Below are 23283 nucleotides of genomic sequence, written 5' to 3'. Positions count from 1 at the left end.
TGAGCAACAGTAATTTGCTCCTATATGCTGTAAAGGACAGACTAGGGGATGCTGAATGTCGTGTGGTTGAGTAATGGATTTTAAATTATCCACAGGCAGGGGGGTTTTGAACTGTGGGCTGGCTATTAAAGAGATAGTTTCTTTATGCCAACAGTGATGTCAGAGTGGTTTAACTTGTGTGTGCATTAGAAAGTAGCATTTATGTACGAGAAACAGGGAGGGATAGAGAGCAAAACGGTACAAAATATGAGAGAAAAAGTAAGACAGAAAATGAGAGAGATGGAGAGAAACTATATTTGTCTCAAGCAGCTATATTTTGTCATGTGTAAATGGAGAATGCATATAGAGAATGTGACTGAAAATAGAATGCTTTGTTAGGAAGTGGCTTGCAAGCGGACAGACAAGAGTATTAAAAAAGTGTGTTAAACCCAAACTGGATGCACTATTTACTAACCCTGAAGGCCTTGGGGTTTCTAGACATGATATGTTTGAAACAGAATCTAACATATAAACAAATAAATAAAGTTGTTTGCATGTTTTCAGACTATACATATCACATACTGTGTTATGGGGCAAATGTCTGTATAAACTGTTTACATGGAAAGCACTTAATAAATTAATTATAGACCTGCGCACTTTCCCTTTCATGAAACTACAATCTCAGTTTATGGAGAAATGCGACTGAAGTCTGAGTGTGTGTTGGCCCGAAGCTGGGGGAGCTCGCCCCCTACTGGACATTTATCGAGATGCATGAATTAAGGATGTGGGAGAATGCGTTGCTAAGAAGATTGAAGCTCAACCACGATTGGTTTTTCAAAAATTCACAAACCAACAGAATGTGCGGTTGTACTTATGTCTGCAACGATGTAAAGCGTCTGGATACGCGAGCTTCAGGCAACCATTAAGCAGTAGCCAGCTAGCGTTAAAACTACTCACCAGTCTGCTAGGTTAGCTAGTTAGCTGTGTAAGGATTTGTTTTTCATTTTACGCAAATTACATTTTTCCAAATCGATTATCATGAAACATCCAAATTTGTTCAACTCGCTTTTTTAAGGGCTCAAACCATTATTTACTGAGATAAGAAAAAACTTGTTGAACCATGTCAAAATTCAACTTCAGTTTCAGGAGAAGCGAGCGGAGGACATTTGTGAGTTTTAAGTAATAATACGCGTGTTTCGTATTAAAATTGTACCTAATAAGATAGCTAGGGTTAGTTAGCTAGCTAAGATTCTCAAACTGATTTGCCGTGTGTTGGTGTTTTCAACGTTGGACGGATAACTAAAGCTAACACAGCTAGCTATAAGAAACTAAGTTAGGTTGTGCTGACATCTTAATCCTAGCTGACCTCAGAGTCAGACAGTTAGCTAGGTTAGTTAGTGCTCCTGATATAACTGACATTTTTGTCAAAACGGGGTTTTCTGCATTGGGCTAGTAATATTGAGCTAACTTCTATAACTAGCTAGGTGAAACAATATGAATGGTTCTACGAAAAGCACATAAGATGGCTTTGGGGACCACTTTTTATACTGATTATTGCTTCTGTCTTTATGCTGCCATTGCGTGCCAACATAAAGTAGATGTTAGCTAGCTATCCACCATCTGTTCGGTTAATGTTCGAGGTTCTCCTTGCAGACGACTCCATTCATGTTTTTAGCTATACCACTGCCCTTATAACTACCGAGGTGTGCTTGACCAGCTCTGAAACCCGGCCTCTTCATGTTGACAACTAACTCGATGTTTTAAATAGTGTAATTCTGCATGGCATTTACGTACAGCCCATCGGTAAACGACTGCATCCGTACCGTTGACCAGAATTAGACTAAGAGTTAAGTGCAGTTGTTCCCAATCCCATTTGTTGGTTCCACGTGTTCTAAACATGTATGTGTTTTTGTACCTTTAACACACTTGACTCATTGCTTTTTTGTTGGCGAACAGATATGTTAGGTTGAAACAGGTATATTAGATTAGGGAAAACTATGCGGAGTATGGGTTTTACAATGCTACCACTGGGATTGGCTGGATTATGGATTAGACCAATAAAATGGCTTCTCTGTGGTCTTTATAGAAGAACATAGCTCATGGCTTGATCCCAGCGGCTACCATTGCGCCCAGACCTGCCGTTCCTCGCACACCCCCTCCTCGCAGTCCCAACCCCTCACCAGAGAGACCCAGGTACACACACACACTCAACACTGCCATTTCATATCTCACAAGTCCTGGTCCCTGTTTCTATTCCCTCATTGGCTATTGGCCTCTCAGATTAACTTTTTCTTCCTCTTCACTCTTTTCTATAACCTCTAATAGTTTTCTCATTTCCATTTTCTTTTTTGTCTTTCTTTATCTTCTGTTTCATTTGCATCACCTTTGCTCTCCATGGCCTTTAATGTCAGAAGTCCTGTGAGCTAAAATCTCAACATCTCTTGATTTTCTTATAGGCTGGATGTATGATTTGTTGCTGCAGTTCAAATAAATCTTGTAAACTGTTATTTAAAAAAAAAAAAAAAAAAGTTTTGGTTCATTATAAGATCACACTCCCAGTTTGTGATGAATTGGCCAAAATGGGTGTGATATGGCCAAAAGGCATTTTTTCTGGTAGGACCTGCACAGTTGTCCTGCAGCATATACTATATTTAATGGTGCTGGTGATGAATGAAGCAGCTTGTCATATATGACACATACGGTTGTGTACACCAAGCTAAACAGCTTCTCCTCTTTCACTGTTGCTCCTAGGTCAGCCCTGGCAGCAGCCATATTATCATCCTCTTTGACTGGCCGCACGGTGGCCATTCCTCCGCCCCGCCACAGGTCCTATTCCGAGAGCGACTGCTCACGTGATGACGGCCAGGACGGCTTCGAGCCTTATGCCAGCACCGCCCTCTACACCAGGTACACCAGAGAGACATCAAGGGTGGATTAGTCCCAAATTATTCCATTTATCCTTCCTCTAGACTTCTGGAGTGCACATTAGAAGTGTTTTATAGATGTTTAATCTGTTTTCAAGAATACTTTATGGCTCCTTTCACCACTGGTCATTTTCTGATCACAGAAGGCAGTGGCCTGTCTCCCTGAGCAGGCTTGGGAAATTACTGCAGTGCAGTAATGTTTAATGTAGAAATGCCTTTGCCCATTGCTAAAGAACCTCTAAACCAATGCTAAATTCCAGTCCTGGGAGGATTAGCACTTTTACTGCTCTATAACCTGTGTCAGTTTGGCAATGGTTTGTTAGTTTAATTAGCTGAGCCATTCTGAGACATTAAATCAGGTCAAGCATTAAACTATGCATTCCTGTGGATTTCCACCAATGAAATTGCCCCCTGAATCTTATTCTAAATAAATTAATTTTAATCTCAGATTACAAAAAATATAAAAAATGATCAGTGTGAAAAGTTGACCAAGTATAAACATGCCTTTGCTCTTCTATCCTTCCAGAGATCAGTGGGCAGATGCTTTGGTAGGCAGACCTCGCCTACCTTCTCCCCGACCTGATTATGATGATGATGACGATGATGAGGAAGAGGATATAGAAGAAGATATGGAGAGAGATGAAAACCATGTGTATCAGTCACTAGAGAGGCACAGTAGAGTCCCAGAGTTCCAGGATGAGTATGCTGCACCACTAAAGAAGGTAAGCATTGTGGAGCAGTTTTCTGATTTACTATGATGCATTTAGAGTTTGGAGGTGTTATCCTGCAGGTGGCACCATTTGTTCATTGGATTTGTTCTCTCAACCCAACATACACACACACACACACACACACATACATACAAACACACAAAAAAAACCTGGGATGATTACATGTTGTGGGGGCTGAATGTCGATAGTATGCTTGGTCTCGTTGCATTTTTCAATGTACAAAACATACACACTGAACTCTGATGTAAGGGTTATGCATAGAAAATGACATTATATGTATTGTGTAAAAAAGTCTAAATTTGCAATTGTTGCGCATAGTGCTCCACCCCTTTAAAGGTGGATGATGATACTGACAACTCTGCTTTGGAAACTGTCTCTCCATTAAACACGGAAGGTATGTCATATAGCTCTGATAAAATATTACATGTGCCATGTAGAAGTGCCCATACATATTGTAGAAATTAATTTTGAATAGTGAAATGCATTATTTTGATTAGATATTTGAAATAAACAGCTTCTAATCAGGCTACAGAACAACCCTATTCCTATAAATTAAGCATAATATTAAGTATAATTAATTACATTGCTGTATTGCAGAGGAAACTGATGTGGAAGAGGGAGTAGCTACAAAGGTAAGAAGGGCCATTATGACCTTGTCCCTTTATGAGTCATTTATTTAAGATGATTTTGGTTTTCCAAAATGTGATAATTCTCCTGCAGAAATGGCAGCTGCTGAGGGTCCATATGTGGGGAGAGGGGGAGAGAGAGATTGACAAGGATAGAGACAAAAGAAAAGACAAAAAAGTGTTGGGTGTGTGTGAGAAACAGTGCTAGGAGAACGAGTATGAAAGTGGGAGGGAGAGGGAGACCAGAGACATCTCAAGTCTTCTCCTCACTCCCTGCACTGGTGACTGGGGGTTATTAATATCCCTGTCATGTTTGCCAAGAGGCTAACTGAATAGTGGAATGAAACAGGAGGCTTTGGCGGTCAGTCTTGACTCACCATTCAGGCTATTAGATCTACACGCGCACGCACACACACACACACACACACACACACACACACACACAGACAGACACACGTTGTCTGCTGCCCAGACTCATTACGCTTCAGCACCCAGAGTATGCTCATTCATACAAATGCTGAAAGCCATTAACAAAAGAGCTCACTTCACCCCCCCTTCTTTGACTAGGTGAACACGGGTCTTTGGTGATGTGCGCCTAAATCTGCAACAGCAAGGGGGGGTGAGGGGTGGACGCTACAAGCGTTCCATTTAGAGAGCGGCTCCACTACTGTCCGCTGCTCACTAATGCCTGTAGTAACGATTTTACGTCTATGAGTGGTGCAGTCTGTTCAAGAAGACTCCCTCTGTCTCCACAGCAGCCTCCATCGCCGCTACAGCAGAGATCCCCCTCCCACAGAAGTGTGGCATCTTCAGGTATGCTGGTCCTGTAGCCTTGTGCACTTCTTCAGGTTCAGCTGTGTTTCAATGAAAAGCAGGCAATGATGTCTAGGGCTGAAACCTTTTGACCTCTGAGTGTACCAGTTGCATCAGACGGCTGTGTCCTATTGCTGGAACTGATCATTTTGATCTCTGCCACAACTCTTGCCTTCCATTTTGGTTAGGCTATGACGTCATGGCAGGTCATTCTCTCACTGTGTGGGAAAGGTGATTTTTAGTTCCTCTTCTCCAAGCTGAGCTCATTTAATAGCTGTTGTGTTTTACATTAGCTGGCTTGCTAGCCATTTGTACCCAGTAGCCAGGTGGTTGTGTTGCTGACAAACAACGAACGCTTTAATCCTGGGCCTTTGGTCAGGCGCGTAGATCAGCTGCCTATGAAAGCCTTGACTGCAGTCTAACCCTCAGTTCAGCCTCTGCTGAAGATCCACAGCCCTGTGATAATGGGCTTGCTGCTTTCTCTGCAAAAGTGGCACATGGCGGTATGACATGGGGGCCCCGTTCGGTCCCAAGGGGGCGCTGCTGCAAGACCATTCCAACTGCTGTTTGTCATTGGTGCTGGGCTAGAACGCCGGGAGGGAGGAAAAAAGGTGTCACTGCAGTCCTGCTCCAGAGGAATGGTGATATCCCACCTTTCTGTTTAACGTCTGTATTCCCCAAGATTCCAGTTGGAGTGGTGACTATAAAGGTAGACTTTAGGAGAGAGAGAGAGAACTGGCATGCTGAGATTAAGTAGCTGTTGGGGGATAGGGACAGGGAGACAGCTGATCCATTATGTGAGCTGTGTGATGAGGGCTGAACTACAATATGTGCACAAAAGTGGTTATACTGTTGACAAGAAAACTCTCAAAAAAGATTTTCAGAAAATCAAGCTAAAGTAGCTTCTCAGCAGAAGAACCTATTTGTAGCTTCTTCTGTTTTGTGCAAATGTAAATGGAGGTTTTTCCTCCACCATTAGCAGAGCACCAAAAGGCGTATCATGAAAGGATAAAGCAAAGAGTCATCGTTCAGATTCATGTAAAATTAAAAACAAACTCCTGAGGGTTCTCTGTCCCGTTTTATATGGCAGGCCTAAATTCCTCACATTTCAATCTTTTTTTGTCATAATGCTAAGTACTCAGGAACTGGGGTCATGTCTTCAGTAGATATAGTGATTTATTTGGGTCAGGTTTTTTATATCGTAAGTGACTTTATGAATTTTTATAAAGCAAATCGATGTCCAAAACACCAGGACGTGCTTGGAAAAAGCATATCTAAAGTATATTTAGTGGAAATGTGCAGATTCATGATTTGTCAGTAAACATGTAGATTCCCACTAGTGTTTATATTCCAGTTTTACATAATTTCTCCCCACCCATTTAAACATCTGTCTATTCATTCATACACTCATTCTCTCTTAGATCTGAAACAAGACCGGAATCTTCAGTCTCCAAAGTCTCCGACCACCAGCACGCTGAAGTGGAAGACCTCAGTGATGATGAAGAACAGTCCAACCTGGCACAAGGAGAGAGACAGATCAGGTGAGAGTCTGCACTGAAGTCGAGAATCTTGAACTTTGACCCCAGTCATCTCCAGCAGAGATGCTCTTCTGCTTTGCTGTTCACGGTGGGAGATACAAGGTTACCGGGCTGCAGTTTAAAACTGGTCACTGTCAACCAGCGGTTTTCATGGACTAAGTCTGGGTTGGTCTAGGATTAGGTTAGAATGTTGTAGATGCTGTTGTAGCACATATTTCACCACATAAACTCTGCAGCTTAGACTATACTTAAAAATGAACACACAATGGCTATTGACATTCATGGCCTGTTTTTTTTCATCTTGCAATATAAATGTCTAAACTCTGCCCCCTTCTTTCTCATAAGCTGTGCTAACACTCAGTGTGCTAACACTCCAATGCTAATTAAGGTCTAGAGACCTGCCTATCCCTGTGTGTGTGTGTGTGTGTGTGTGTGTGTGTGTGTGTGTGTGTGTGTGTGTGTGTGTGTGTGTGTGTGTGTGTGTGTGTGTGTGTGTGTGTGTGTGTGTGTGTGTGTGTGTGTGTGTGGCCACATCTGCAGAGCTGGCCCTGCTCTGCTGGAGTTGCACACCTCGTTAATAAGGCAGCACACCCTCTGGGAACTTCACAGCCGATGCTGAAATTTAAAGTTCAGCTTAGTCATCCTCTCAACGGCCCATAGCCAGCCGCAAGCGCTCAAACTTGTCCGCTTATCATAACGTATTTATATTAACATATCTATAATAAAGTATCTATATGAACATATCCATAATATGTTTATTTTAACACAACATTAATAATAGTATATCTTTATTGACATCTGTATTAGATATCTTTTAATATATCTGTATTAACATATCTTTATTAGCATATCTACATTGCTGTGCCATTCTTAGTTACCTCATTCTTGTGTAGTTGTGAATAAACTTGAACAGATTGAAAATATTAGATAAAAAAGCATGTTAGAAACCTGCCAGTGAACATCATGTAGACTGTACAAAACCCACCAGTAAACATCGTGCAAACTTCAGCATTATCTACTTCTCCAGCAGGCTCATACCTGATAACTGATCTTAAGTAGACTTGCTTAAGCGGTTTTTGATAATGCATCTTGCTGTTATCAAAAAAGGACAAAAAAATCTTGCATAGTGTAAAGGAGTAGCAACCACCTTTTAAAGGTGGGATTTATATTTATAAGTAGCAATATTTTGCACAGTGTCAGAAACCACAGAAACAAGTGCTTTGAGACCTCCCAACACCTAGAGCCATGTGTGTGATGATTTTGGCCACCCTATGTATGATAATTGATGGCTATTAGTCCCGCTTGCTTTTTAGCCATGTTAATGAAAAGTGAGGTTTGGACACCAAGCACTGCTTGGTTCATTGACTTTATCTGACATATCTGTGTAAATGAGATATTTTCACCAGCTGTGCTTTTAAAACCAATTTCCATTTCGGGTTTTTGAAAATGTTGTATCTCCCAGGACCAATCAGCAGTTGTCTGTCCTCTCTTTTGTGTTGCACTATGTTGCTGTCTGCTGTGAGGTGTTGTGGTGCTGTGTGCCATGTGTTGTTGCATCATGCTGTGTTGTGTTACTGTGCTGTGCCGTACCGTGCGGAGCAGAGGCGAGCGAGGCCTACCGCTGTGCTGTGGAGCTTCAGCAGGAGCTGCTGAAGGAGCTGAGGGAGCAGACTCAGACCCTCACAGCAGAGAAGCAGGCGCTGGAGAGGAGGTGCTGGGAGCAGAGCCAGCAAATCCAGCACCTCCACCAACCACTCACACACTCGCCCCGCCAGTGGAGCCACTTGACAGGTGGACCCAAAGAGGCTTTCCTAAACACACACACACACACACACACACACACACACACACACACACACACACACACACACACACACACACACACACACAGAGAGACAGACCCCTCCCAATAGCCCACTTTAATCAATTGCTGGACATGCACCTCCCACACATTGCTTGAATCTATTCACAACTTAAACTACAACTAGGTATTGTTGGATTGTGAAGATCAACTATGGTAAGTTTTTAATAGTGGGTTTGTGTGTCCCTGCATGTAGGGGTTTTATGCATGTGTAACTCTGTAACAAAGCAGTGTTTGTGTATTTCAGTGAAGGAGACATTCATCATCTGCGCGCGCGTGTGTGTGTGTGTGTGTGTGTGTGTGTGTGTGTGTGTGTGTGTGTGTGTGTGTGTGTGTGTGTGTGTGTGTGTGTGTGCAGGTGAGGGCTCCGAGTTGCAGAGTTTGAGGCAGCAGGCACAGGAGCTGGTGGATGAGAATGACGGCCTGAAGATGACGGTGCATCGGCTCAGCGTGGAGCTCAGCAGATACCAAGCCCACTTTAGGCCGCTCACAAAGGAGGAGGTGCCACAGCAACCCCTTCCCCAGCTTTACATGCATATTCTCATGCATATTCATGCTTTTCTGCATATGTAAGCTTAGCTGTTAGCTGTTACTCTGTCAGGTGTGTAACAACTACTCTTAATCCAGATTATTCAGTCTACCTCATACCTCGTGTGCTATCGCTTGCCGCACCCGTGCCGTTGAAGTATGCCAGAAATGTTCTGTGACAGCTAGTTCCAGACAAGTTTTGTTCTGTGACGGAGTATTGACACTTGTTCAGAAAGTGTTCCCAGGCATACGCAGCAGTAGTATGGCTTCAGCTGTGGGAGTCCATCTGTGGTCCTAGAACTGGGCACTTGACACTCTCCTCCAAGCATGTTTTGTCTGCCAGATTGCATGGGTGGAAGATGTTAGTTGGTGGCACATATCTCAGGTGTGTGCGTTAGCCCTCACTAGCATGCTGGTAGCTAGCACACCGTGCAGACCAACACAACTAGCCAGTAAGCGGCCACTGGCAAAGGCTAAACTGGGAGAAGAAAGTTCTGCATGTTTGTCCCTGATTTCTTTTCCTCCCATCCACTCTGTATGCTTCTGTCCCTCTCTGTCATTATTACTCCTTATTGTCAGCTATAACATATTCAAACATGTGCAGCGTCTTTGTGAGTGTACATCTAAATGCATGAGCTAAATGCATGTGAATCAGTTGGAATTGACATTTCAAGTTCTGAGTGACATGAAAGGTTTTTGGTTACTTTGGAAGAATTCTAGAGAATCTCTATGACCCTAGTGGGCATTTATTCATTTATTCATTTGACTCATGCATATTCATGCTTTCCTGCCTATGTAAGTATAAGTGTTTGCATTAAATATGAAAATGGCAGCAATTAGGCCTGTTGAAATTGGAGAAGAGATGATAGCTGCATGCAGACATTCTGGTGAGAAGTATCTAGTGCCAGAGGGATTGTAGCATACAAGACTAATGGTGTCACCAGATTAGCTTGCACTTGTAGACTGAGAAATGCAGATTGGCTGTGATCTACAACTACTGATGCTTCTAGAGCTCTGTGATGGGTGACTTTCCAGCTGCCTCCCTAAACTGGGATGGAATTGGGAATATCAATTTTGATTAAGCATTAGCAAAAGCCAATAATTACCACCAAACTGGACGGAGGTGGGCTAATCTCGGTAGCCACATCTTGTAAACAGGGATAGGGGATCATGTCTCACCGGCACTGAGCTATTTGTCTAATACAGGCAGAGATGTCTGGGATGAGCACCCAGGGCTGGCATTACAGTAATGATATACTATTCTCTTTCATTTCCACTGGCCTGCTTAATGCATTATAGATGATAGTTAGCATGGTATGATAATTTTAGAGCGTGCTAACTGAGAGAAAGGTCGGGCCCAACAAATTTTTCACCACTGAAATCCGAGACTGCATTAGACCCAGATTCCCTGCTGGCGCGCTCCACGAACACATTGGCATTCTTCACCTTTTAACTCTAAATGACAAAGTGTAACCTGATGGTACTTAGATGATGAGAATGGTTATATAATCAGGGTTAGGAAGTGTGTCTCACTGTCTGTAATCAGTTGTTTTTAATGGAAGTGGGACGTATGTGTAAATATTGCTAAAATCTATTATGTTTTGAGGGAAAAGGGCAGTAATCAGATTACCAAATAGATTTAAAAAACAAAACAAACAAACAAAAACAGATTACCCGAATGCCTGAATTCAAACATTTGTAGGTGGAAAAATAAAGCACAAAATAAAGCAATGCAAAATTCATAAGAAGAAAATGAATCCAGAATATTAAAAACAGACATACCAGGGCTTATTGTACAATTGCATGTAAATGATACAAAGACAACTTTCTATAGAATACTTACAATCCCCTAGTTAGATGGCGTTAATGCTTCTGTCTTCCTCAGGTCTCATCTGTTCAGTGTTCAGGGCACAAGAAGCTGACAAATGCTCACACCCAACACTGAATAACAAAACATTTTGATTACGTTCATGAGTTTGACAGAGTACCATTCAGCTCTTTTCTTTCTGCGCTCCAACGTATTTTGAAAAGGAGCAAAACCTATTAAAAGGGCCAGGGTATTGTAGGAAGCACTGCACCAGTCCAGGGAACCACTACCTGCTTTGTAAGCTCCCTGGCTCACTGGAGTCTTCCTGCAGTATTGAGTCATTTTGCACATCAAAGCCATTTTGCACCTGCAATTCTAAGCTCACCCTTAAAGTGTAGAGAATAATAAATGGATGACTATCTTAATAATAAATCACTGGCTTTATTTTTGCACATACAAAAATAATTTGAATGTCTGAAGCACAAGGGTTTCATGCCCTTGTCGAGATGTGGTTGTTAAAGATGTTATGTTTATTCCATTTTAGCAAATTTCAAGATATTAGATCAGCTTTCTGACATCTATAACATTCTAGCAAAAACTCCACTGCAGGCTGTTCTGAATGCAGGTTAAAGGTTGTCTCAGAATACAAAGCTTTCCAGTAGGGAATCCCTACTATGTAATTAAGTCAAAGACTGTGGAAAAGTGAAGTCAGGCCATCCTTGGCTGGGTATCTTTGGTGGCTAAGGCAGACTGGCTTCCATGAAGCCAACGCTGGTGCATAAACATGAGCATCATTCCGTGTGAAAAATGTCTTCCTATTCACCAGCCAACCAGGGACTCCAATTCCCACTGCTTCCTTTATCAGTTCAGATCTGCCAGCTGTTTCCCTTAGGATTCAGAGTCTCTCTCTCTCTCTCTCTCGCTCGCTCTCTCTCTCTCTCTCTCTCTCTCTCTCTCTCTCTCTCTCTCTCTCTCTCTCGCTCTCTCTCGCTCTCTCTCTCTCGCTCTCTCTCTCTCTCTCTCTCTCTCTCTCTCTCTCTCTCTCTCTCTCTCTCTCGCAGCAGGGAGTTGATTTGAAGTTAATTGAAATTGCTCAGTCTTCACACATGTTGACTCTTAGGCCTTTAAGCAAACAGACACTTGCTGTTAGACTTTCGCTCTCTCTCACACTTTTTTTTTTGGCTAATCACAGAACTGTTGATTGCAGTTGCAATGGCTCAGCACTGCACTCAGTGTGTTAAATGTGCTTCAGGCACAGCTATGTCTGGAGCAGTGAGGCAGAGCAATGAAGAAGCGAAAAGTGAACAATGGGAAAGATGTTGGAAACAGAGGGAATAAAACTAAGACAGGGAGCAGTGTATGTGTCAGTGCACTTATGGCAATTTCATAAATAAACCATTATGCAAAATTAATTAAGTGTCTCTATTAATTCAGTGCAAATTAGACCATGTACAGGAGTCAACTTGGAATAGAGCTGTTTTGCTGTGTGCGCTGATGCTGCAGCTGATTCAGTTATTGTGTTATACTGATATAAAAGACAGCATTAAACCTTTATTCGTCAATGAAAGGAAAAGCACAGGATAAGATGCATGGCCAGGGAGAAATGGAGCAACACAGAATGTGTGTTTCCATCTGTGTTAAGAGATCTCATTTTAAAGCTTGCTAGTCTCTGTGTCTGTATTGGGTTCCCAAGGGGACATTTTCAGAGTAATCTCTTGAGCTTCACTTTAATTATCTGCTGGTGTGTGTGCGTGTGTGTGTGTCTTTGAGGGAGAGATACAGAGAGAGTGCATCTGCAACTACTGCCATTGAAAATGTTTGATTTAAATGTCAACATATTGTCTTAATCTTTGGCAGTCTTGGAGATGTACACTTTATATGAAGTCCATTCACTGCCTGTGAAGAAAAGATTAAAAATAGCGTTCCATCTCAGCCATTATAGGAAGCATATTTGGAAATGTTTCTTTCTCTAACCTTGAAATGTATGTTGGACATATTCAGAAAATGTGTTTCTTGTGTGTGTGTGTGTGTGTGTGTGTGTGTGTGTGTGTGTGTGTCTGAGGGAGAGAGAATCGGGGAGCTGACATTTTCAAGACTATAAAAAATGAAAGAAATGTATGGAAGCAAGGTTAGCTGCCAGTTGGGAAGAAATCATTTGATAAATATACAAAAAGTGGAATAACAATTTAATTTCCAAAGTACTCATTGGGAGAGTGAAGCATTAGCCCTGCTGCCTGTGCTCCAGATCTTTAAAGTTCTGCCGCATGTCTTCAAAGTCACTGGCTTTTTCTGGACAAGTCGTGTCGGCAGGAAGCCGAATAGCCCGGTCTGTACCAATTGTGCTCTGTATGTCACCCATCAGTATCTCACATGCTGATGATCCTTGACGCTTCACACTGGGAGACAGTAGCCTGAGCTCTTTGCTCATCTGTTTTGTTGTCTGTTGCTAATGCTCCTCTGATTGTCTAGCCGTGCCCGATTCCCTGTTGTAAGTCTGTTGCCATCTCCGCCTCCCTGAGAAGGGAGTGGTAGACAGCCTATGCTTTTTAAAGCCTAACACCCTGACACGTATCTTTCATATCCAAGAGCAGTTTGGCTGCCTTAGTCAGCTTGAAGGAGAATGTTAAGTGGACGTTGTCACGTACACAGGCAGAGTCGTCGGTGTGTGACCAAGCAGCAGGCTGGACAAGATGAACAGCTGTGTTGAAAAGGTTATGAGGCAGTGGGGATTTTCTTGGGCCATTTAGAGTGTAAATGAGAATGAACTTGAGGCTATAGCAGAATGCTCTACAACCACATAACCAGCGGTGGTTATCTACAGTCCTGTCTCTCATGCCATTTTAACTAGACCGATTGCCTGAAGCAGCTTACATTAGCAGACATTACATTAGTCCGTTGTAGAGATTCCCTTTGGATCGACTCGTCCAAGGGCGCTGTTGCTATAGCCGGGTGTTACCTGCTGAGCTTTCTTGGCCGTACGGCCAAGATTTTTACACTGGAAGCAAATATGTTAAAAGCAAGATGGTGAATTTTTGGTCTGCTCAGTAGTAATTCAGATTCTTAACTTTCTAAGTTATTGATGTCTGGTTGGGGTCATTAGAGAAGAAGGTTGGGACCTGTTGTCTCTCAAATGTTTTTATCCCTCTGTTTCCCAGTATGCTCGGAGCAGTGGCCTACCATCCAAAGGACCTGCTCCTCCATGGCTGGTGGGTGAGACATTTCCATAATCAGCATGCTATGTAGCACAGACTGTGGCCTCATACCAATTCAGTCCTCCCTTGCTTGTCAAAGGTCAATGTTACAAGTGGACATTTTATAAATACCACAGCTTCTCTAATTATATAATGTGTTTGATTTCATAGCTGAAGTTTGTAATCTGCCATTAGTAACTCGTATTCAGGTTCTGTTTCTCACTATTTGAAATACTCCCAGTTGAAATGACTTACTTTTGCTAATCCTCTGTCTTCGTCAGTGTCTTTGTTTGTCAGCAGCCCAAGGAGAAAGCCAGTCCCAGTATTCCACAGGGGTGCTGTACTGGGACAGTGGTTTTCTCCTAAATTCCCTAAACAAGCTTTTGTTGTTTTTTCATGCTTGTTTGCAGTTGGATATGAAATATTTATCACCACTGTTACTAGCTTATGAGGACCAGCTGACAAGGAAAGACAATCTTCTCAAGTCCTGTGAGGTGAGTGTGGGTCTGTATAGTCTTGAACCGCTAGATAGTGGTGTGTGCGTGTGTGTGCGTGCGTGCGTGTGTGTGTGTGTAAAATAAAATTATATATACACACACACACACACACACACACACACACACACACACATATATATATATATATATATATATATATATATATATACACTAAGAATGGCTGCCTATAGCAGTGGGAAAGATGGTTTCATGGAAGGTTGTTCAGAAATAACACCTTTTCCTGGTGCCTGCCACTAATCTGAAAAGATTTTGACATGATGATAAAATCTACTACAAATAAACATATTTCGCTTACGTCAACCCTGTGCCAGAAGTGTGAGGTGTGGAGTGAAGGCATGTGAGCATGCAACACTGCCCGCCACACTGCAAACGCGCAAGCTCGTACAGCGTGGTGAAGCAGCTCAGCTGCACCACACCTGTAGGTTGTGCGTACTGGAGCACGTCTCTGTCTGCCGTCCTCGCAGGAAGACGTGAAGAGGCTGAGGGCACGCTCGGAGGAGGTGATTCAGGAGAACGAGAACCTTCACGCAGAGCTGGCCACGAGAAGCAGCATCAGTAATAAAGAGTGGTGAGTCGAACACGGCCACACCTGTTCGCTCACACATGGTTCAGCAAGAGTTGTGCACCAGTAACGGGGTAGTAAATCTAACGCTTACACACACTAATCCAATATACTCAACCACACTTGCACAAATACACAATCCCTCACCAAGAGCTGCATCAGCAATAAAAAGTTGAGCTGAGTTCGCGACAGCGGCTTCGAAATACTCGCTCATGAATAATAGCGAACTCTCCACACTATTTGTGCTCCATGAAGGCCCTTAATAGATTATTGGCTAAGGAGACTGTTGCACTCTGTCTAACACGCATGCACACTACCCATACTCCATTACTTAGCAAGGGCGCTCCATTTCCCTCATGGTGGTTAAGGGATATTTTAAAAACGCGTTGAAATTTAACCAAAGGTGCAGCCGCCGTGCTTCCACTCCTCCCCCTCCCTCACGTCGGTGCTTTCCTAAGGGCCGTCCGTGGATGCCGTTTAAGTGGCCAGAGTGACGGCAGTGATGACTAGACCGGTGCACTTGGTCAGATTCGTTAATCAACTTTCAGGGCAACTGAACATGCATCAAAATGTTCTCTGCCATTCAAAAAGGAAAAAGTTATGTTTGCAAAATTCATAGTACTATGCTTTCTGAGCACTCATAATTCATTCCGGGTGTTCTGGCTTCAGGATTCTTTTAATGAGCACCTCAATCTTTTATGGCCAAGGCATCCCAGCTTCTTTGCAGTTGAAGGCTACTATCCTGTATCTAAGGACATATGTGGACCTTAGATCTTTCCTGGGACAATTACGGCTGTTAATGTGGTTTATGATACTGTTACAGCTTTGTTGAATTTCATGCTTACTACATCTGTAGTAAGTTTGCAAGGTGTGTGTAACTGGGATTCTTTTGTATCAGTGTAGATTGGACTTGGAGCTATGGAGCAGAGCAGATTTTTGATAGATAAAAAAAGCATTAGCATGCTTTGTTAAGATTATCTTACTTTAGCATGCATCTGTGAGAATCCCACCCCAGGAAAGGCTGTGGAGTGGTGGTGTGTGAACTGCTGTTGAAGTGCAGCGGGGCAGGGCGGGACTGAGAGCTACAGAATCACTGTCGGCTTGCTCTGGGTGAGCGGAGGAGCCACTGGTCCAGCCTCAGGCCTGGTGCACACAATTCTGCCAAATAAAGACAATCAGATGTGGTTCAGCAGAGAACCTCTGGGCCATCTGCGCTTGGAGCTGTGTGATGCTGAGATTCATTAGGCAAGGGAATTTGGAAGTGAAAAAAAGTGTGATGAGAGTAGTAGAATTTATGGGTTTGCGATCTCGGTTTGTTTTGCTGGAAGAAAAAAAAAATTAAGCAGAAGGCTTTTTAATCGATCAGATTAGCAGATTATAATCACGCCAAAAAAAAAATATATATATATGTTATATTTACAATTGTTTTTATGACATTTTTATGACATTTAACATGCACTCTTATCCAGTATATATATATATATATAACATAACTAATTTGGAAGAATTACCACAAAACGACGAAGTCTAATCTACACCAGACCACCATCCATTACACAGCATTGTTTCTTGAATGTTTCAGCCTAGGAAACACTTGAGTCCCTGCAAAAAGCAATTTCAGTGGTCTGCTATGTTTTATTGCTGATAAATTCTGTGACTTATGCAGAACAAATGATCACTCTTCACACACAACAAGGTGCCAGTCAGAAATGCCTTTTGTAAAGGGGGAATGCTTTTTGTAGAGAGGCAGAGGGAATTTCCTCACATTACTGAGTAAAAATGAAGTCTGCTGTGTATTTGTCAGAAAGACGGAGAACTAGTCTAAATGTGGTGCTTGTCTGTGGGACATTAGTCAGAAAACATGAATGTTAGAAGCTTCCCCTGCACCCACTTACATTAGCCTTCTAGCAGGGTGGGTTCATGCCTTAGTAAAGAGCCATGTGATTTTAATGCACTCTTCATTTGGGAGGAGTGTCTGAAATCAGTTGTGTTCTGGCCAAAGTTACGTTGGAGATTTAGCTAGAACCTTGCTGGCAAACATTGATTGTATTTTTGTTTATTTATGTATTTGTTATTTTTTATATAACTCCTGGTCAATATCCATTGTCCACACCACCATCATCCATTTAGAGTACAATGACAAGGACTGTTGGGGAATTGGGTAAAGGGAAATACGCTAATAAGGTGGACAGAGAAGACAGACCGCACAGCCAGCCAGCTGATGAACAGAACACACAGGCACACACAGGCACAAACAGGCAGACAGACGATAAACAAAACACACATGAGAAACAGTCAGACAGGAGTTGGATTATTTCATCAGTAAGAGGTCTGTCTGATTTAGACTGAACTGTAGTTAGTTTGATTAGTTAGGCACACCGGTCAGAGATATCTGAGCCTCATTCTGGTGCAGTTTTCTTATTTGAAGTGCAAAGATAAGAAAGATTCATCTGGAGAGAACGTTCAGGACCTCTCAGCAATTAATCAAAAACTGATGTAATTGTCATTTCTAATTTTTGTTTTAAATGATTTGGTAAAAAATATCCCAGGTTTATTATTCAAAGTATTGAAATCCAAGTCTGACAATAATGCTGGCCATTCATGTTCAAACTAACTTTTTTTTTTACCATTGAGTTAAGAAGTGTTAAAGTGCCCTGTGTGTTGCAGACCCATAGAGGGTCTTCATTAGCTGAAGGTGACATTCACCCACCGTGTGTGTGTGTGTGTGTGTGTGTGTTGCTTTGCAAAGAAAGCACTATTAATAAAGGCTTAATCTAATAAACTAATACTGCTAATACTGTTAATTAGAGTTGACTATTCTGTGTGTGATAGTTCTATCCAGAGATCTAGCACCACAGGAAGGTGCTAGTGAGTGAATGACGTCTCACAAGATTTAGATTTTCACTGGTCCTTACAAGTATAATAACAGGCAAAAAACTGACCTGTAAGTTGTTTTTTTTTCCCTTGTCCTTAGAAGTTTACACACATTTATTTCAATGAAAGTGTACTTTTTTCCCTGTGTGGGTTTAGTTCTGTGTGCCAATTCTATTTTGTTACAGTATCACTTGAGTCAGTATAAGCCCAAAGGTTTATAGTGTATAGTAATATATTATTCTCTGTGTGTGTGTGTGTGTGTGTGTGTGTGTGTGTGTGTGTGTGTGTGTGTGTGTGTGTGTGTGTGTGTGTGTGTGTGTGTGTTTAGGATGCAGCTGCAAGATCAAGCACAGCTAGTGCTGGAGGAAAATCAGGTACTGATAGAACAGTTGGAGCTACAGCATACTAAAGCCAAGGAGACACACACCAAACACATTCAGGAAGGTAAACACTCACGCTCACACCCCCCCCCCTCCCCCTGGCACACAAGGGGTAGGTGAATGTTGTCTTCAGATAATGGAGACCTTCTATGGGGGAAACACGAACACGTAAAAGATGCAAGCTTCACATACTCTGGTCTCTGTTTTACTGAAATAAATTCTTATCATTTGTTCCAGTAGAAAACATTTATTTGATATTGTAATCTGATTACAGTTGTTGTCTTCAGATTGATTCTGAATGGGGCAGTGCTTTGTAGGCTTCACAGAAACTGTAATACTGTTTTTAGCTCTGTCAGAGGACTGTAGCTATTCCACTATACTGATCTGTGTGCTGTAGGTCTTGCCATCTGGTCCCTTTGCCAGTTTGTAGCTTTTGAAGCTCTTATATGTGTTACAAAGGATTATTTAAAAGTCCCTTTTATCCCCATCATCTTTTCTTTGCCAGTGTGTAAGATTTCAAAGCAGGTGATGATGTTGGAGGCTGAGAAGCAGGACCTGGAGGCGGAGTTACAGACGGTATGCAAACAGCTCCACGCCCAAAAGGTGGACTTCCAGAAGGCACACACCGCCCTGGAGAACTCGGTCAGCAGGGTCGAACATACATCTGTCACAGATAAACTTAAACGGTACTGTGTGTGTGTGTGTGTGTGTGTGTGTGTGTGTGTGTGTGTGTGTGTGTGTGTGTGTGTGTGTGTGTGTGTGTGTGTGTGTGTGTGTGTGTGTGTGTGTGTGTGTGTGTGCACGAAATGTGAGATATTTACAGTTATACTGAAGTAAAGAAAGAACAAAGCTGTAACAGGCCATACATTAAGTGAGACTTTAAAGCTTAATTACCCTTTAAAGGCAGAGAGATTTATAGACTGGACAGTGGTTCCTTTTAAAGGCAATAGATTGCACGTTGCACATCCACTCTGCACAAACTCTCCTCTGCAAACAGGAGTCCATCCTTTATTCATGTTTATACAAAAGAAGGAATCGTTCCTTTATTCATGTTTATGGGAAAGAAGGAATCGTTCCTTTATTCATGTTTATGGGAAAGCGAGTGAAGGATATGTTTTGCACATAACTAGAACCCACATTTTTCAGTTTATTTCTTTCACTGTCTTAGTTTCTTACCTGAGCCATTACAGGAGATGGAACAGGAAGCATAAAAGACTCATTAACCACTGATGTATGTCTGCCCTTTAAGGTGAGCAGTGTAGAGATATAGGAATGTAGGTCAGTACAGGAGATTATAGTAGGTGTCCACTTTAGGCTGAAAAGTTTATAGATTTAGTTATCTGTTTAGTCATCTGGCATAGAATTCTGAAAGTGAAATGAAGAAAGTAAGATATAAAATTTGTTTTTGGGGAAAAGAACAGAGGTGTATATGGAAATGCTTGTATCACATGTGAATTCTCCTCTTTGACCCTGGATTGAATTTAAAATGGATACAGAAATTCAAGAGAAAAGATAAAAGGAGAGTATTTTTTCTTGCCATACCAGTTGTTGAACTAATCCTCAGTGAGCATTTGTTGAGAGAGGGAGAGATTTTGTGTTGTCTGTGTGTATGTGAGAGAGGGAGGGAAAGAGAAAGATTGTGTGGCACAGAGTTCATCTGAAGGGAAATATTCACTAAGTAGAACGTGATATTTTTAATAAGCCTGCACATGAAAAGCTATTAGAGGTTCTTGGAAAAACTCATTAAAATTTCAACAAGTACAGCAGGAGCGAACGATGGATGACAGAGAAGAAAGAGAGATGGTGTAGAGCGGAATATAAGAGAGTGCGTGAAAGGAGGAGAGACATTATGGCCATAAACAGCGAAGGCGCAAACACAGAAGCACACAGAACTTTTCTATGTTGCAGTAAAACAACAGGACAGAAGATAACTGGAAGTAGTGAAAGAGACTTTTTAAGCCTCTACAGATTTAATTTGGCTGTCCTATTAGTCATTACGGATTGACAGTTTTCACCACTGCAGAAGTATACAACTTATGTTGTTCACTATAACAGTATATTACAGCCTTCTGTTTCCCAGTAAATATATTGCGACAGATTTGACAGCTCACCGGTATTCCCATAGTGTAGTGAATCACACGGTAGACTGTACAGTGATTGTATGAAATACACGATCAACAATTAGCGTAAATATAATTAATCACAATTAATTATTATAAAACAGAGTAATTTCACTTGTCTAGTGTTTTGTGCATGCGACACCTGCATGTGAATGTGGATGTGAACATGAGCGTGCGTGTGTTGAGTTTGTGTGTATGCATGCACATGCATCGTGCTGAGCATATACGTATGCATGCAGGCAGCTGGAGGAAGAGGGGAAGACGAAGACTGGTGAGGTGGAGGAGCTGCAGGCTTGTGTCGGCGCTCTTCAGAGTGAAAAGAGGATTCTGCTCTTGGAGAAAACTAACCTGAGCACAGATGTCAAACATCTCGAGAGTGAGCTACAGCTAGCTCGCCAAGCTAACAGGTGCACAAATGACACACGCAGACCCATGGTCACTGATGTTTCTCATCACACCTCCATCTGATTTACCACAGATGTACAATATTGCTCAATGATCCCAGGGTAAATATCAGTAATTCCCAGACCTGATTTGCTCATTTGTGTTTTTGCTTCTCTTGCGCAACTTGCCCAGCTCATGAAGGACTTGTCAGTGATTGGTGTGGGTTGAATCAGGTGTGTTAGATCAGATTAGGTCAGAGGTCGTTAAGTCATGACTGAGGCATAGAGTCCCTATGAGTAGAAACCATTCATAGACCTGTTTTCTCTCTCTCCCTCTCTCCCCCCCCCTCTCTCTCTCCCCCTCTCTCTCCCTCTGTGTAGAAAGTCTCAGAGGCGTATAGATATTTTGAAGCACCAGATTGAAGACTCTTTAGAGAAAGAGCTCATAGCCCATCAGTACCTTGCCAGTGTTGTGACCCTTGCAGAAAGAACTGCACATGAGAGAGATCAGCTCGTACACATGGTAACACACACACACACACACACACACACACACACACACACACACACACACACACACACACACACACAAAAACAAAGAAAGACCAAGGGCAATGAATTTTATGAGCTTGACTGACCTGTTTACATTATACAAGATACACAGGTTTGCACAAAAGCTTGATGGAAGGTACTGCTATGATTTCTGTGCTTTTAGAAGGTGTCACCACACGTTCTGCCAGCGTAAGACAGTTTTTAGTATAACTTTTTTCTTTCTTTTTTCATTTCAGATTTGAATTTGATCTTTAAGTAGGTTACACCCACACACACAAAACATCATGTGCACAGCAGAGAAATACTTCACTTCAGGGGCATTGCAGCTGTCAAATTGGGTTACAGGCTGGCAAAAAGTGACAGAGTCTGAGGCGGAGCTGGAAATAAACCCGCCGCTACTCTGGTTTGTGGTCGGCCAATTTTGCTCGACCTTCAGCAGAACTTGGGCTGAATCTGTGTTGGGTTTAGAAGAGTGATGTCATGATGATGGCCTGCCGTATAGCACCCTCAGATGGTATGTTGCGGTGTCCTCTCATTTCCCAGCATACCCTGCTCACCGGGCCATGCAGTGAGAGGGCTCACAGCCTCTGCTGTGGATTTGAGGCTAATGCCACGCTGATGCTGTGCCAGTGTTCAGTGGCTGGAGACCATACGAGCTGTTTAGCACCAACCTCCCTGCAATGCTGCATCTGTATCTATACTGCCTTTCTCATACCCAGTGCTGGGAAAAAGTCTCTATCACCTTATGCCTGGCCTAACCGGCCATGTGCGCCATTTTTGCATCATTCTCTGTGGTTTTAGCGTTTTCTTTATCACTGTTGTAGTGTGGTACTCGTCTTCCACGTGCGACTGAAGGCGCCAAAGTCGTGCTCCTGTGTTGAAGTGGTGTGTAACCAGGCTGGAGGAGCTCGCTTTACTCTCCAAAAACGAGTTGGTCATGTGTGAAACCCCCTCTGCTTCCCCCTTGCTGCACTCACTGACCTGCAGAAAGTGCCACTCACCAGGTTCCTCCGCAAATCACGCACCTCGCTCGGTCCTGTGAAGCGCGCCAGCCGTCCGCTGATGGCTGTGGTTATCTGAACAGGTGCATACCACCTGTTGGAGAGGGAGAGAGAGCGGTAGGGAGGGAGAAAGCAGGCATATGGGAGACAGGAATACACAAAATGAGTTGCTGAAGCCTAATCTCAGCTGTAGAGTCAGCTCCCCCTTGGTCTGAGAGATGCCAGATGAGCTACATGCTGTGCTACATGCTATTTTAGCCACAGGCTGTGCATAGGAAATTAAATGGCATGGAAATATGTGTGGATTGTCCGACGTGCATGTGAACAGACTCAGATGTGCATGCAGGGGTTAAACTGTCCGTAAGGGTACGTTTTGTCAGCTTCTGTCAAAGAAGTTGCCTTGAGGCAGGGACAGCCATGGTTTCCTAGCCAAACTCTATAACCCAAGAGATGGAGCAATGTTTGCTGCTTGTGTCTTCAGGCTCTTCTCACTTCCTGAATCTACATGTTACTGCCTCAGGTTCTTTAAGTCTAGGGCTTCAGCGAACATTTGCTTTTCAAGCTATGTTTAAAAAGGACATTTCATCCAGTCTATTTTTGTGTAATACACAGGTATATTTTTGTGCAATACACTTGATCCTTTCTGTCTGTTTTGTTGGTCCTATGTCAGTGTTCAACAGGCTTAAGTCTCAAGAGCAGTATTTTTAGAGCTATACAGCTGTATATTGTCAATTTTATGATGGCCAGCTCCATTATGCACAGCAGTAGGTGCCAGGGAAGTCAACTGAATATGAAGCTGAATTAGAGTGCCAAGCAGTTATACCACTTGCATTACCAGCTCTGGCCTTCTCTGATTGGTTCAGGGCTTTTCAAGTCCATGTGCTTTAGTTTACAA

General features: G+C 42.6%; 1 protein-coding gene across 8 annotated transcripts in view; it reads left to right on the top strand.

Annotated features, from left to right (window-relative positions):
- Positions 1-897: 897 nt before the first annotated feature.
- The window catches only part of cep89 (centrosomal protein 89), a 60545-nt gene continuing 38159 nt past the window's right edge, over positions 898-23283 (top strand). For 6 of the 8 annotated variants that reach the window (XM_035520883.1, XM_035520887.1, XM_035520888.1 and 3 more), the window contains exons 1-17: positions 898-1147; positions 2066-2172; positions 2731-2886; positions 3430-3625; positions 3953-4028; positions 4232-4266; positions 5016-5073; positions 6495-6614; positions 8214-8402; positions 8831-8973; positions 13963-14013; positions 14409-14492; positions 14981-15084; positions 18281-18396; positions 18838-19018; positions 20692-20859; positions 21217-21358. In XM_035520883.1, coding sequence (XP_035376776.1) covers positions 1100-1147; positions 2066-2172; positions 2731-2886; positions 3430-3625; positions 3953-4028; positions 4232-4266; positions 5016-5073; positions 6495-6614; positions 8214-8402; positions 8831-8973; positions 13963-14013; positions 14409-14492; positions 14981-15084; positions 18281-18396; positions 18838-19018; positions 20692-20859; positions 21217-21358 — 1974 coding nt within the window. In that variant the 5' untranslated portion in view covers positions 898-1099. The remainder of the gene's footprint in view (positions 1148-2065; positions 2173-2730; positions 2887-3429; positions 3626-3952; positions 4029-4231; positions 4267-5015; positions 5074-6494; positions 6615-8213; positions 8403-8830; positions 8974-13962; positions 14014-14408; positions 14493-14980; positions 15085-18280; positions 18397-18837; positions 19019-20691; positions 20860-21216; positions 21359-23283) is intronic. The other 2 variants (XM_035520884.1, XM_035520885.1) reach the window with 2 other exon arrangements.

The sequence above is a fragment of the Electrophorus electricus genome, chromosome 21 (genome assembly GCF_013358815.1).
Source record: "Electrophorus electricus isolate fEleEle1 chromosome 21, fEleEle1.pri, whole genome shotgun sequence".
In the NCBI taxonomy this organism is placed as follows: domain Eukaryota; kingdom Metazoa; phylum Chordata; class Actinopteri; order Gymnotiformes; family Gymnotidae; genus Electrophorus; species Electrophorus electricus.
This window is presented reverse-complemented; position numbering and strand designations above follow the sequence as displayed.